The sequence below is a fragment of the Bison bison genome, unplaced genomic scaffold (genome assembly GCF_000754665.1).
Source record: "Bison bison bison isolate TAMUID 2011002044 unplaced genomic scaffold, Bison_UMD1.0 scf7180017864368, whole genome shotgun sequence".
Taxonomy (NCBI): domain Eukaryota; kingdom Metazoa; phylum Chordata; class Mammalia; order Artiodactyla; family Bovidae; genus Bison; species Bison bison.
Genome location: NW_011494940.1, coordinates 645,551 through 661,791, shown reverse-complemented (window position 1 = coordinate 661,791; position 16,241 = coordinate 645,551). Strand labels below are relative to the sequence as shown.

Here is a 16,241-nt window from a genome sequence, read left to right as displayed (position 1 = left end):
GCGCTTGCGCACGCCCCAGCTGAATTCGCGGCGGGGCGGGGCTGGGCTCGCGCACGTGCCCCCGTCTCCAGGCAACGGGAATAACAGCTGCCCTCTGAGAGTGCCTGCGCGGCCGGCGGCTGCGGGAGGGCGAGTGGTGAGGGAACCTGAGTCCTGCGGCTTCCCCCAAGCGGGAGCCACCTCCAAAAAAGCCTCAGGTACGCGGAAGGGCGGGAAGGCATGGGGTCAGCGCATCGATCTCCCAAGGCCCGACGGACTGAAGAGCCGAGGGCTTGTATTCGAAGCGGAGTCACAAGTCGGGGACGTCCCGGGTGACCCTCCAGGACAGAACGCAACTTCCGCGTTCCGATCTAAACCCGCGGTGGCCGGATCGTGTGGTCCTTGGGTGAGGGTTTGGCAGCCAAGCACCTGCTGCATGCCCTGAACCGGCTCTGTGCTCTTTAGGGTCAAGCACGGTTCCAGCAGGAGGGAAGCCCGAGAGTTTTTGTGCCGGTCACTTACCAATGGGCTGCAGTTTTCTTGCCTATAAAATGATGGGGCTGGACTCAGAGTCTTACGGCCCCTAAATTCCAGTCCTGTAACTCTGGGCGAATCCCCAGCGAGGGGAAGCTGCTTGTCCTGTGTCACAGGCCTAAAAACTGACTTTCAATCCGATAGCTCTTTCCATCTGCTTTGGAGTGTATTATTGTGTGTGCGGGAGCATCACTGTGTATGGCAGAGGCTGGTAGTGATATAAAGGAAAGGTAGGTGGCAGGAACACCTGTATCACACTCCTTTTTCTATCCTCAGAACCTAATAAGCACCCACAGAACACAGTAAGCATTCACCAAATGCTTATTGAGTGAAAGCTCTGGTGGACCCAGCAACAGTGTCCCTAAAAAGTTTAAGGGAAATTGTGGTTAGGCACATGTAGAAACAGATGTAGAAACTTTAGCAGTGGAGGTAAACCTCAGACAAACTCCTCACATATGTCTGGTTTAAATCTCCCCTAGGCTTCAGTCCAGGCCCTGAATGGCTGGTCTCCAGTTGGTGTTGCCTCTGCCTATGGGTGTTATGCTCCCACATAATAAAAGGGATTCTCCAGAGCTCCATTCAGCTAAGCAAGATCCCTATAGAAAAGGTGACTCTTCCCAGCGGTCCTCTACAGGGCACCCGAGGAACAATTTCCAGCAGAAACTTTGGAGTAACCAAGAACTGATGCTGGATAATCTCTACACTCACCCCAAGTGGAACACCTGCACAAAAGCCCAGAGCTGTTCGTATCCCCACTGTGCTGGAATGAGCCAGCACGATTCAAGGAGCAATCCCCAGGGCCAAGCCAAGGGTTTGTTTTACACATCAGACCCTCAGTGCCAGTATCCCAAAACAAATGACCAGGAATTCATCCCCTTGACAAAGAAGCGAGTGGGGGTTGACCGAGCATACCCTCTGAAACCTGTATTTCATCGGAAGTCCCATAGTACAGGTGAGACTGGCACTGATGGAGACCAGAACGCCTTTCCAAGAACCCCTGAGCCAAGAAAGTATTCGTACAGTAGCTTTGGTTCGAGGAACTGGGTGAATTCATCGATGGTTGGTCCAGTTGCTGCCACTCAGGAGGAAAGGGTCATGGCAAATGCCAACAGGACGGAGTGGATGCAAATCCAAAGACTAGAAGCTGCAGGGGAGAGCTTAGGGGAGGAAATCCGCAGAAAAGAGACTCTTCTGAGGGAAAAGCTGAAGAAGACGGAGGAGAAACTCAGAAGGATCCAGAAGGGAAAAGAACAGGCTGAGGAAAATGAAAAAAGAGAGCTCCAGAGAATGGTGCTTTCACGGAGGAGAGTTAAAGATAATGGCATCACCACATACACACCTATCTTCTCTCCAGCACTTGGGTCTGAGGAGGTCTTCAGCAGAGACACAGGAGAAGACGAAACTTGGGGACAATCTCAAGAGAATTCTAGTCCATTCCAGTTCTCTAATTATAGAATTCAGAAGCTCAAAAGGGAAAGACTCGTGGCAAGCAATAACAAAATCCGAGACCGAGTCTCAAGGCCATTGAAGGAGAAGTTTTCTCAAGCTACAGAAGCGCCGCTCAACGCTTTGCAGAGATACACCAGCAATTCTAGCTCATCCAGGGCACCAGACTCTTCAGGCTCCAGCTGTTCCACTGAAGAGCCAGAACTGGGCGAGTGCAGCCACTGCGGCCGAAAGTTTCTCTTGCTCAGGCTGGAGAGACACTCCAGCATCTGCCGCAGGATGCAGGGTTCCAAGAGAAAAGTGTTTGACTCCTCCAGGGCCCGGGCCAAGGGCACAGAACTAGAGCAGTACTTGAACTGGAAGGGTCCAGCTTCAGTCAAGGTAACAAGGGCCTTATGGATTTGCCATTGAGTAGGGATCACTTTTAAGAGCCTGTTATGTCCTCATCCATTTTCTTTAGAAAGATTTCATGTGTCTTATAGGGAGAACAAATTCACATTTGATTTACTGATTACTGCTGTGTGCCAGTCACAGTGATGGGAGGTTTTCATATGTTCCTCACTACAGCCCTGTGAAGATTTCATTGTCTTATCAGTTCATTAATCAAGTCTCAGGTTAACTTGCTTAAGATCACAAACAGCTTTAAATGGCAGCATATAAATCTGGGTCAGAATGACTCCAAAATCTAGACTTAAAAAAATATGTCGTTTTGGTTACATAAGTAATAAACACTATAGAAAATTTAAGAGAATGAAAAAAAAATATTATGAAGCATTTCACTACCCTGACAAAATTCCTCATTCTTTATAAAATATTCTACCATCACCCCAAATCAGGACTTGTTACCACTCCTGGAACTCTATCTACTTTTTCCAGTTTGGCTAATTTTGATATACCTTCTTAGTAAATACATGAAATACATGATTAAGTTTGGAATTCTTTTTCTCCCCATTTAGAGTGTAAACAACTTAAAGGTGGGGGACTTTATTTTTTACATAATTTTTATCGTAGTTGATTTACAATATTGTGTTAGTTTCAGGTGTACAACAAAGTGAATCAGTCATATATAGGAATAGACATCTCTATATCTACACGTATATAACTCTTTTTTAGATTCTTTCCCCACATAGGTCATTGCAGAGTATTGAGTTCCCTGTGCTGTACAGCAGGTCCGTATTAGTTACTTATTTTATATACAGTAGTCTGTATATCTCAATCTCAGTCTTCCAATTTATACCCCCCTGCAACTCCTCCTTGGCAACCACAAGTTTGTTCCCTACATCCGTGACTCTTATTTCTGTTCTGCAAACAAGCACATTTGTACCATTAAAAATTTTTTTTCACATAACAGTGGTATCATATGATATTTGGCTTTCTCTTCATTCAGTGTGACAACCCTGGGTCCATCCATATTGCTACAGATGGCATTATTTCATTCTTTTTTTATGGCTGAGCAATATTCCACTGTGTATATGTACCACATCTTTATCCATCCCTCTGTTGCTGGACATTTAGGTTGCTTCCATATCTTGGCTATTCTAAGTAGTACTGCTGTGAACATCGGGGTGTGTATATCTTTTTGAATTATGGTTTTCTTCAGATATATGCCTAGGAGTGATTTTTTTTCTGGGATAGAGGACTTTATTTTTGGTGAACATTCCTAGCTGCAGAAAAATTAGGTTGTAAAAAGTGACTTCAAGACACTTCCATACGTTTGGGAGAACTTCATAAGCACATTTGGACAGTCAGATCGGGAGAAGATTGTCTGGTTATACATTGTCAAGGTTATACCACCGGGATTGTAAATAAGTATGGCATGTTGACAAACAATTTTTATTTTAGTAATTTTAATGTGTATTAGGAAAGTAAACCATAACAAGCCCTTGATTTCTAGGAATATTGACTTTAAAGAACAATAGTAAGGAGGATAAGGTGAAAGTGGTATGCAAATGACCAAAATGTGGGAAAGCCTTGACCACCTGATCTCAAAGCCCTGTCTCTAAACTATGAAAGCATTATTTTATTTTCATTTCCTTCCAACCCTCCCCACTGCTACACTAGCATTTCTTGTCCATTAGCACTTTATAGTTTATGTGTGTATTTGTGGGGCCTTTAAAAACTCACATTTATGTGAAGGCTGTTAAGAGATGTTTTTTGCAGTTAGAGTTATTTCTTTTAGTATGGGAAATGACTACAAGAAAGTCGTTTCTGTGTTTATCGATGATCTCCCTGAAATCCTGTTGCCAATGAGAAGTCAACATTTTGCTCTTGCAGATAATGATATGATCACAGGTTCCTGTTCTTTCCTGTTTTCTTTCTGGTCAACCCGGTAATCCACTGGGGAATTCTCTGTCCCACTACAGTGGTTCATTTCTGGCCAGAGCCAAAAAGAATCTTGTATTTCTTAAATTCCCAAATACCATAGCAATGAAGCAAAACAATTGGATTTTTGAGATCAGATGCCCTGGCTTTGTGGAAACTTGTTTGAGGAAACATGTTGTGTTGAGGATAGGAAGGCAGAAAGTATCTGGATTGAGATGCACTCCCCTCCTCAGACTGTCCTGAGTCTTATTCCAGAGCTTTGTGCCTTTGCAAGCTGAGTGGTTTGTGTCTGTCATTCCTTCTGTGTACTCAGAAGAATGGATGCTTTTTCTTTTCTCCTTTAATATTCACATAATTTCCGATAGACTCATACTTCTGGTCTCTCTACTGTACATCATGCATTGAGTGTAAGAGACTACATCTTTGTGCTTTGTGATTCATAAGTGTTAATTGAATGAACTCCAATACAACGAAGAATTAAAGTGTAAGTATCATACGGTTGAGGAACTTTCCCCTAATTCTATTCTAAAGGTTGCTAGATACCATCTCTAACACTGATTCTCTTACCTTGTCTCTTTCAGTAAGACTCTCCTGATGGATCCTTCCTTTCCCTTTGATAACATCTCTTCCTATATTCATCACCAAGTAGCTACTTGCCTTTTTTCCCCTTCTTTTTAATATTATTTTCATCTAATGGTTGAGTACATTTAAAAATCATGTATTACTAAGTGACCTGTAGTGCAGATCAACAGTCTTCTGCCTCATCCCTCTCTTGCCTTTCAGCTATCCCCAACAGGCAGTTCGGATAGATGACTCTTCTGGTATGTATATTTCTAAATAATATACTTATTTTCTTGATTTATTGGTTTGGCACATGATCTGTTCACCTCCACTTATGGACACTGTGGGTTCATATCCCATCTCCTCCCACTTCTGTCCTTCCATTGTACTGAAATCTCAATTTTAGGTTAAACCAGTAGTCAGCTATTTATATGATAATAATCACATAAATGTTGTTCACTGCTCAGGGAACAGAATCTGCCCCTGTCCACATGTACCCAGAGTTAATAATTGACTCATGTTTTAATTTGCTTGGTTTCCTACATACTGATCTCAAATGTTTTTCCCTCCCTAAATGATCTTCCCAGCGCAGACACCTGTTAATGTTTTTGTAACTGCCGAAACACTTCTCATAGTCTATCCATTTGACTTTTTTATTCCGAAACCTCCCTCCCATTGTTTTCTTCCTGCTCCAGTTCAAACTGGCTCTCCTCTAGGCCTGGTGCAGACCTGTTGTCTGGGACCTTCTCTTTACTTCTCTGTTCCTAGCCTCTTGTGTCTTCCTTTTTCTTGCTTGACTCCTTGCTTTGGAGAAGCTTATTAAAAAAGGTGAATGGAGGCATATTTTTTTGTCATGGGATGAATGAAAATATCTTATAGTCTTATTTTTTGACTGATGAATTGGCCAGATAGAGAATTCTAGATGGAAAATTATTTTGTGAGAACTTTTATGATAGTTTCCCACTAGCTTTCAGCATCTGGTGTTACTGTTGAGAAATCTGATGCCGTTTTGTTTCCTTCTCCATTATATGAAGTCTATATATTTTTTCTTTTTATTAAAGTTTATAGGATTCTCTCTTTAATCTGAAATTCTGCAGTGATTGTGTTGGGTAGTGCATAGGCCATTTCAATCTCAAGGGTAGGGACCTTTATTTCCAGGAATGTTTAGTGTCTTATTTGTTTAATAATTTCCACCTCGTCCTGTTTTTTGGAACTCCTATTGGTTGGTGTTGGGTTTTCTAGATTGGCTTTCTAATTTTCTGATGTTTTCTACTTTCCATCTTAATTCTTTTTTCCCATTCTGAGTAATTTTTCTGACATTATTTACAACAGTTCTGTTTTTTAGTTATCACAGCATTAATTTATAATAGTTATTTTTGGTTTTCTCATTACTTTTTCATAATATATATATTCTCATTTCATAGACAAAATCTCTTCTAATACTCACTTGTTGATATTATGATTTTTAAATAAAATTTATTTTGAATTGGAGGATAATTGCTTTACAGTGTTGTGGTTTCTGCCATGCATCAACGTGAATCAGCCATAGCCTACCTCTTGAGCCTTGCTCGCACCTCCCACCTCACCCCGCCCGCGCCAGGTTGTCACAGAGCACCTGGCTGAGCGCCCTGCACCCTACAGCAGCTTCCCACTGGCTTTGTTTGCATATGGTAATGTGTATCTGTCAGTGCTGCATCCCGCCCTGTCCTTCCCACGCTGTGTGCACAAGTCTGTTAGCTGTGTCTGTGTCTCTATTGCTGTCCTACAAATAGGTTCATCAGCACCATTTTTCTAGATTCCATATATATGTGTTAATACGCAATATTTGTTTTTCTGAGTTACTTCATTCTGTAACAAACTCTGGGTTCATCCACCTCACTATAACTGACTCAAATTTGTTCCTTTTTATGGCAGAGAAATATTCCATTGTATACATGTACCACAATTTCTTTATCCATTCATCTGTTGATGGACATATAGGTTGCTTCCTGGCCTAGATGTCCTGGCCATTGTAAATAGTGCTACAGTGAACACTAGGATACATGTGTCTTTTAGAATTGTGGTTTTCTCAGGGTATGTACCTAGTAGTGGGATTGCTGGGTCATATGGTAATTTTATTCCTAGTTTTTAAAGAAATCTCCATACTGTTCTCCATAGTGGCTGTATCAATTTACATTCCCACCAACAGTACGAGAGGATTCCCTTTTCTGCAAACCTCCTGTAGCATTTATTGTTTGTAGATTTTTTTTTTTTTTTTACGGGGCGGGGTCGGGGGGCGCCCAGGTGCACCCCCTCCTCCACGCCGCCCTTCTTTTTGGGACCGTCCGGCCTCCTCCCCAACCTCCTGCCCTGCCCCCGCCACGCCCTTACAGGATGTCCTCGCGGATAGAGGTGCCATGGTTGAGGTTGTGGTACCGGACGGAGATGCAGTCCCTGAGAATGAAGGAACACTTGTTCTCCTTTTTGTAGGCGCTGAAGCACTCCTTGAAGTCCTCGTAGGTCTTGAAGCAGCTCCCAAGCTCCATGGCCGCCCCCTCGGCCCACCCAGGGGCTGACTAAGATCAACACCGGGGATCAGAGGTCACCTAGGAGGGTCTACAGGCTGTTGGTCCCCAGGATGCCTTAAGAGCGGGCCTCTATTGGGTGCCTTGTTACGGAGCTCAGGAGAAGCCCTCGGCCTGAGAGGGTTATCGTGGGTTAGGTGGGTTTGCTCTCTGACAAGTTGTAGATTTTTTTGATGATGGCCATTCTGGCTTTCCAGGTAGCTCAGTGGTAAAGAATTTGCCTGCCAATGCAGGAGACATGCGTTCAATCTGTGGGTTAGAAAGATCCCCTGGGGGAGGAAGTGGCAATCCACTTCAGTATTCTTTCCTGGAAAATCCCATGGACAGAGGAGCCTGGCAGGCTACAGTTAATGGGGTTGCAGTTGGATATGACTGAACAGAGCAGAGATAGAGCATTCTGACCAGTGTGAAGTGATATATTGTAGTTTTGATTTGCATCTAATAATAAGCAATGTTGAGCAAATTTTTCATGTGTTTATTAGCCATCTGTTATATCTTCTTTGGAGAAATGTCTGTTTAGGTCTTCTACCCATTTTTGATTGAGTTGTTTATTTTTCTAATATTAAGCTGCCTGAGCTGCTTGTATATTTTGGAGATTAATCCTTTGTCAGTTGCTTTATTTATAACTATTTTCTTTCCATTCTGGGGGATTATCTTTTCATCTTGTTTAGTTTCCTTTGCTGTGCAAAAGCTTTTAAGTTTAATTAGATCTCCTTTGTTTATTTCCATTACTCTAGGTGGGTCATAGAGGATCTTGCTGTGATTTATGTCACTGTATTCGGCTTATTTTTTCTCTGAGTTTTATAGTTTCTCGTCTATGTTTAGATCTTTAATCTGTTTTGAGTTTATCCTTGTGTATGGTGGTAGGAAGTATTCTAATTTCATTCTTTTACATGTAGCTGTCTTGTTTTCCCAGCACCACTTACTGACAAGACTTGTCTTTTCTCCATTGTATATTCTTGCACCCTTTGTCAAAAATAAGGTGCCCATAGGTGCATGGGTTTATCTCTGGGCTTTCTATCTTGTACCATTGGTCTAAATTTCTGTTTTTCTGCCAGTACCATACTGTCTTGATGACTGTAGCTTTGTGGTGTAGTCTGAAGTCAGGAAAGTTTAAAGTCAGAGCTTTACTCAAATGTCTAGTCATCCTTGTCTGTCCATTCATATTTAAGCTTAAGTGGGGCTTGTTGACTGAAGGCTTTCATATTGGGGTTATCAAACAGTGAGCCTTTGAAGTGGGGTTGCACAGAGTCAGCATTTCAACTTCTCTCAACTGCTTGATGCATCCAGAGAACTCTCGTCTCCTATGAGGGTGCCAGTGTGCCTGGTACTCTGGAGGATGGTGGGGGACACAATACATCACGTACAACTTGCCCTTAATCCCATTTCAGCTCTTAGATTAATGCTGTTCTCCATTATGCCCGGATATCCTGAGTCTGAAACCTGTCTGGTTCAGTTTCTCCAGAGAGGGTGTTGGAAGTACTGGGCACTTGGACATGCAAGGTGGAGAGGAGCCATGGGAGCCGACCTTTTCCCAGCCCTGTACCTCCCCTTTCCACTACCTGTATTTCCAAGCATTAAGCCTCTCAGGGAAAACCAGCTTGCCTCTCAGTGATATCCGCCTTTGCAGGCCCTTAGGCTTAAGTGTCTCCACTCTGGTAAGTCAGTTATCATTGTTGCTCCTTTCCTGTTCTCTCTGACCTTGTGTATTAACACCCTTTTAACTTCCTTACTATCATTCTAACGGAGACTCAGGAAGGGGATGACCTAGATACCAAGTTAAATGATCAGTCTTTCTTCAACTTACAGGTTGAACCTCCTCGGAAGAGCAACTGGAGACAGAAGCATGAATCCTTCATCCGTACCCTCCGTCAGGCTCGAGAGTTCCAGCAGGTGATTGCCAAAGGTGGAAACCCCTCAGACCTGCCTCCCATCCTGCCTGTAGAAAATCCAGACTATATTCAATGCCCTCACTGTAGCCGCCACTTTGCTCCCAAGGTGGCAGAGCGGCACATCCCCAAGTGTAAGACCATCAAGAACCGTCCTCCGCCTCCAAGAAAGCACTACAGTTGAGCAGACAATAGTGGAAACCTCCTCGATGGTTCAGAAGGTTTCTGCTTCTCTTGAGCAGTAAGTAGTAGAGTAATTTGATGCAGAGCAGGAAGAACTAACACTTTTACATATCCCAGATCTGCCTGCAGAGCTGAGATCAGTGAAGAAAGAGAGACCCATTACTAAGCAGAAAGATGCAAAAAGAAGCCTCAGCTTCCCACTAAATCACCACCTCCGGCTGATGTGCCTGATGTAATTGCTCTGAGAACTGATGGGTGAAGAAACTTAAGAGCAGTGAGCAGGCTACATTAAAGCTCTCTTCTCGCAAGCCTGATTATGGTTTGTGCTAGTTAAATGCCTGCATTTGTTGTGCCTTCTTGCCACTGCCTCTGCATGTTTGGTTAACTCTTCTCGTTCTTGTAAGAAGTTGGCTCACTGGTGTCACAGGATCATGCATGGTATCTCTTATAAAAAATACACTTCTGCTGTAAGGCAAATGACCTCCCTGGTACATGGTCCTGGCAGAAAGTCAATACAAGTATGTAAGGTTGGGGCGCCAGTATGTCCTAAACCCTCCCCATGTTGTACTGTGTAATAAAGGGAACCTCATCTTTATGTACTTTACAGGGTAGGGGTGGGAGAAAGCACATTATGTCTCTGTAGTTGTTCTTTTCTAATGGATTTCATATGTCAAAAAAAAAAAAAAGGAAGGAACTTTAATTTCAGCTGTTGTTAGCACTCTGCTTTCAAATCATTTTGGTTTGATGACTTTTAAAATGACGCAGCAAAATGTCAGCAAAAGCAAGCTGGGACATTTCAATGTCACATGTCTGTACTGATTATATCACAGTAAACTTCTCTTCTGAAAAGTAAACTCTGAAGGAAAAGATGCCAGATCTAAAATTTTCTCAGCAGAATCGTGCCTACTGCAAGTAACCTTCATAATTAGGCACTGAAAAAATAGGTTTCGTGAATTTAAAATTAAATCATAAAATGAGTGAGTCCTAGACTTGTCAGTGGAGAAGGAAATGGCAACCCATTCCAGTATTCTTGCCTGGAAAATCCCATGGACGGAGGAGCCTGGTAGACTACAGTCCATAGGTTCGCAAAGAGTCGAACACGACTGAGTGACTTCACTTTCAGACTTGTCAAACAGGAGAAGTGATAAGGCAGTGTCTAATGGGGGAAATACCAGTTCAGGTAGAATGAAGTGAGCACAAAAGATCTGAAATACTAATAAGATTACTGTCCTGAGAGCATTACTCAAACTGTTAGTTTAAGATACTGGAGAAAAGTCAATGAAGCTGACCTGGGCAAAGGGGACTGTGCAGACCACAAAGCCATATTAACTAACTACAGATGGCCACTTAACTCTTGTTCCATTTCCTCTACGGCTTCTGCTGAGTGGCTGGGCCAACAGATCAGACCAATTTGATATGCCCATCTTTAAGGCTTTAGCTGTGAAGCTGCTGGACACTAGGCTGAAAACAAAATCATATATATTTTAAAAAACAGCATGTATTGCTTTATGCTTTTCCTGTTACAAAGAAAAAGAGGTATAACCTAATGGCGCCTCTGTTTGTTCATTTAAAGAAACCTCACAGAGGAACACCAGATATTTAACCCAATATACACAGTTCCCCGGCAAGTTTAATGAGGTACCCACTTTTAAGTTTCACACTTGATAGTAAAAGCAATAGATGATGACAATGAGTGGTGGCCAAGGTCACGAAGTGGTAGCCTGTGGACTGCTTTGCTTCACAGGTATGTTTTGACTGACATAGCATTCAAAGTATAATCTGACATTTAAAAATGATGATATGGAGCATCTTTTGAAAAACTGGAAGTTCTGGAAACCCTGGGCCTGCAGCTCTACTCAGCACCAAGTGGGGTTCGGAACCAGTTGCTCCTTCCAGACGGGGTGGAGCACAGAGGGCACCACCCGCCTGGCGTGCTTCACTTATTTGCCTTGTCTGTCTGGTCAGAAGCCCTGGATGATGTTATAAGGTCACAGGCCAGGGGCCTCCAGGGAGAACAAATGTGTGTGTGGGGAGCGCTTTCTTATGCTGCTAGAGAAATAAACAATAGTCAGTGCCCTAGTGTTCCCTTCGATCTCAACATGTTTAGGCCTTGATTATAACAGGAATATCCATTAGTCTTTTAAATTTCGCTTGATTGGATCTTTGGGAAGAAGAAAGAACCCTTTTTCTAAGTCTCTTCCTGGATAGCAGAGGATGACAGAGGATAAATAAATGCTGCTTGTTAATGTCTTTGTGTTATACTACTGTATCCAAGAACCTTTAGTAAGTAGACGCTATAAATTTTTAAAGTTCAAAAGGTTAAGCAATGGGAAAAAAATCTCACAGTAAGACTCACTTTGTTGAAAAGTATATGCAGACATGCTGAGACAGTATTAACAGCAGTCTGTTGAATGCAACACAGCACCTTTGGCCAACATTTGCTGTAGGTCATCAATTTGTCACTTTTCACAGCTACACAGGAGGTAGCAGAGAAATGATATAGTGTTTCCCTCCTTAATGTTCATGATTCTGTGAGATTTAATGATCAGCATGAACCACTAAATTATCTCCATGGTTAATCATTGCAGCGATAAGTGATTTTTTGCTTTGTGGCTAGAAGGAACATGTTTTGCAGTCCTGACTACAGCCACTCTGCCCTGACATTATCATGAATAATACTACTTTCGAGGCCCAGGGATGCTCATTTGAAATAATTTATTTATAATACATCCTTGCACCAGAGTTGTTCTATTATGAATGTTTCCAAATATATGGCAAAATCAAATGAAATATGAGTTTAGGTCTGTTCTTGCTTTTAACTTTAGTGAAATGTTCAGCCAAGAGAAGTTACAACTTGGCTGTGCTATGTCAGGGAGACCAAATACAGTTCAGCCTTTTTGAGGGAAAACAGTTTTATAAACATAAACTGGCAGTATCACTTGAAAAAGCCCACTGTAACTGAGGAGATAAGTACAAGACATCACCCTTCCGCTTTTAATGGCTCATGTTTTTTTCCTTCTGCACTTTAAGCACTATATTTTACAAGTTTGGGGTGGGGGAAGAAAGTTGTAGCAGCAAAAATGATTCTATTAGCAAGAAAAACAAATTGGAAACAAGCAAAGATAATTTCTTTGCAAATGCCCCTTGCATTTATTTGTTTATATGAAGACTCACTGAATCGAAGATCCACGAAGGCCTGCAGTCTGCGTGTTTGATCCCCAGTGACTAAGGTCCATGTGCGGGCTCACTGAGGCATAGCGCTGATTGAGAGTTGAAATGTTTATTTAAAACAGAAATGCCAAACCACTCCACCCTCAACCTTTCAAACATCTGGCTAACAATAAGCTAATTCTTCAGCAACAACGTCAGAGCAAAGGAGTAACTCAGGTTATACTATAATGCAAAAGCAATACTACTGGAAAACTTAAAACACCTAGCACTACATAAAGAAGAAAAGTAGGACACAATTTAAAATTAGCTACAGAAAACCAGTTAAAGGCATTTCTGCTGCCTCACCTTTCACTTCTTATCTGATGTGTGGCTGCCACCTATGAACTGGTTTCTGTTTGCATAGCTTTCTGGTGGGAAAAATCATATGGCTGTCCCAGGCACAATTTGGGAAAGTGCAAATTGTCTCTAAGGCACAGAACTTAGATTCTCAGCCAGATTAACAGCAAACCAAGACTTCCCAAGGGAACATGCTAGAGCAAACGATCCCAGCGTTCCACTGCTGGAGAGTGACTCCCTCTCTGGAGCCAGGGCTCCCACCCTCCCTTCAGTGCTCCTTCACCCCACGGTCTCAGCAACGTGCCCATGTCCCTCGGTTCCATGGCACAAGCAATACTCATGATTAACACCCAAACTGACCCTGCCTCTCAGGCCTGCTGAGATGGTGAGCATAAGGGATACAGGAACATGAAAGGCCAGTCAGTCCTTTAAAAAAAAAAAAAAATCAAAGTTGCATTTACATGATGAACCAAAACCCATTGTTAGGGTTTGTTGCAAACCCCCCAAGTCCCCAGAACTTGTAACTTTAATCCAGGGTTGGCCCCTTCCCTTATTTTAAGAAAAGGCTTCGGTGATTACATTAGTACCATTGTACTAGGCTTCCCAGAATTGAGAAAACAATGGGAATATCAAACCAAAGAAGATCCCATTGAGTAGAGTTGCCCATCCCCAGCTGTGGGGTTTTCCTGGAGCAGCAGCCTTCACACCACCAATTTTAGGGAAAATGGCAAAATTTCCATTGCACAGGTCCTTCCAAAATATTAAATAGATATCAAACATTTACTTGTTGGTTGGGGAAAATGAAACAGATCATTTTAGCTCTTTCTAAGGAGGTAGGATGTGACAGTCATCAAGGCAGCTCATGTAAAGGTGAGCTGGAAACACAAAGCTCACCTCCTTAAGTAAAATCATCAAACGTTTCGAGGACACTTGCTCTCTTTGGAAGAGCTGGCTTGCTCCTGTCTACAAGGACATGAAGACACGGGGATTGGCTCTCAGCCAAATTCCTCTCAAAATTGGCAGGATCCTCCTATTCTGTCAGGCTTCAGGGACTGCCAGGTTTTGGTGCTGGCTCTGGGCCACTCAAGTAGGAAAGATGATACAGATTCACTGATATGGCTTCATAAAACACCAAAAGGGGAAAAATACTGACTAGACATACAGAAAGGGAGTGGCTGGGGCTGCTGATGTCAAGATTAGAACCCTAAGAGCCACGAAGGCAGAGGCACAAGTAGCCTTCTCTGGGGAGAAGACTCAAGTCACTCTAGGTCCTCTCGAAGATGCCAAGCCGAGGCAGCTAAGGAGGACCTCCCCTCATGGTTTCCTCCAAAGTCCATTTCTTCTGCCCCATGGACTCAATTCTCTATGAGACACTTTACCTCTCAAAAGGCTTTTCCAAAGCTGGGAAATCCCACCCTGACACTCCTGCTATGTGACGAGGAGGGACCTGCCCTTCTTTCTCTACTCCTCACTGAAAAAGTTCCACTCAACTCTCAGAGGAAAAGCAACCTAAGCCCATTGTTCCTCCTAAAGCATTTAGCTGCACAAAGTAATTCAACTTTCTGAAAACAAGCTGGAGATTGACTCCACCAGACATACTTTCCTGGACTAAGGCTCCTGAGAGGGCCTGGAACACTTCACCACTCTCCAGATGACCCTGGATGGGCCGCACCTGGTTGCAGCCCTCTTCAGCTTTACACTTTAACCTCCTCCACCCAGAGGTGCAATGCCTGGCACTGAATTCCCAAGGCAGCTTCCAATTAACGGTGAAAGTGATAAGTGGGATATAAGCTGCTAGCAGCAAAATGAACGTGAGCATCGTGTCTCCTCTTCAAAGGTGGGATCACCAGATGAGGTACAGAGCTGCTGTTGCTATGGCAGTCACTGAGGACAAAGCCAGGGCCATGGGGCCCTCCGTTCTCCAACACAAAACCACTCCTAGATCCTAATAGGCAGTGCTACTCTCCAAGTGTACATGGAAAGTGCTTCAGAACCTCCGCCTCGCGCTCCTTGTCTGCAAGTGAACGAAGCCAGGAAAGCGCGCTCTGCGTTCAGTAAGTGTGCTGTGAAGGTCTTTGGATCCCAGTTTCCTGGAGGCTAGACAGGCTCAGGAGACTAGAGGCTGGGTCTACAGGAGTCTGTTCCCAGGAGACACCAGGAATCTGAATCTAAGTCAGGCTTTGGATCCGTTTCCGTCTCGTCCTTTGCTGTCTGAGTTCCTTTGGAATGCATCCCCACCTGTCCAGATAAAACACAGTTCCAGGTTAACTGCCACTTGGTTACGGCAGTTCAGGACTACATTTTCAATGCCAAGCGCTAAGAATGCGTAGCCACAGTTTTGTGAGCCCATACTACTACCTGAGTAGAGTAGGATTTTATGTAAAGTCCACTCCTGTACACTTGTTGCAGGTAGGGTGACCAAGTGTTGCAATTTGCCTAGGGCTGCAGGATTTTCTAGGATGCAGAATTTTCGGTTTTAAAACTCTAACAGCCCTAGGCAAAATGGTCCTCCTGCCTGCTACTGCTGCCAATCACTCCATGCTTACCTCAAGTGTGTGTATTACTTTCCAAAATACCTTCACAGACATTATTTCATTTAATCCTCAAAACAACCATACAAGGTAGGTGGTGGTATTTTCTTCTTTCAGGTGAAAACAAGGACTCAGAGAAACAAACTAATTTGTGCAAACGTGTAAAGCTGGTAAAGGAAAAAGCCAATGGTTCACAGTATTTCTCTATCCTAGTTCACTCTATACAGAGCAATACTATGACCCGTTAAAAATGATGCAAGCAGCAACACCAGTGAAGTATTTTTTACCAAAAATGCTTCGCTTGAATCTAATCAAGCCTTAAGTCTAGCTTATAGTTTACAGAAATGACAAGGTGACGAACAAGTGAAGCAACATTTCAAGAAAATAAGACAAAGTCAGAATGTAGGACATTCTGTTAACTGACTGACCCTGTTTCTTCTACAAACCAATGCCATGGAAAATTTTTTTTAAAAGGGGGTAGGAGTGGTAATGCAGGGAATTGTTTACATAAAAGAAACAAGAAACATCATGTAAAAGGAGGTTCTTAACTGGTTGCTGGTCTGATAAAAAGTTATAAAGAACATTTTTTTTGTGTGTGGGAAACCTTGGAAAATTTGAGTGTCAACTGAGTACTAGATAAGAATTAAGAACACTAGTGTTATTTTTGTTAAGTGTGATAATAGTACTATAGTTCTCCAGGAGAATGAATGTCTGTTTTTGGATGT

General features: G+C 42.9%; 2 protein-coding genes across 2 annotated transcripts in view; one reads left to right on the top strand and one right to left on the bottom strand.

Annotated features, from left to right (window-relative positions):
* The first annotated feature begins 76 nt into the window (after window positions 1–76).
* ZC2HC1C (zinc finger, C2HC-type containing 1C) lies at window positions 77–13,565 on the top strand. Its single transcript, XM_010855722.1, has 3 exons — window positions 77–197; window positions 993–2,340; window positions 9,216–13,565. The coding sequence occupies exons 2-3, from the start codon at window positions 1,012–1,014 to the stop codon at window positions 9,477–9,479; spliced, it is 1,593 nt and encodes a 530-aa protein (XP_010854024.1). The 5' UTR covers window positions 77–197; window positions 993–1,011; the 3' UTR covers window positions 9,480–13,565.
* The window catches only part of NEK9 (NIMA-related kinase 9), a 37,201-nt gene continuing 33,568 nt past the window's right edge, over window positions 12,609–16,241 (bottom strand). The window contains exon 22 of the mRNA XM_010855723.1: window positions 12,609–15,223. Within this exon, the coding sequence (XP_010854025.1) occupies window positions 15,101–15,223 (123 nt within the window). The 3' untranslated portion in view covers window positions 12,609–15,100. The remainder of the gene's footprint in view (window positions 15,224–16,241) is intronic.

What these genes read in the sequence shown, in the direction of transcription:
- ZC2HC1C (XM_010855722.1), top strand. Translation starts at nt 1,012, where the DNA reads ATGGCTGGTCTCCAGTTGGTGTTGCCTCTGCCTATGGGTGTTATGCTC. An exon ending in AGGGTCCAGCTTCAGTCAAG is followed by an intron (nt 2,341 to 9,215) that starts GTAACAAGGGCC and finishes TTCAACTTACAG; the next exon opens with GTTGAACCTCCTCGGAAGAG.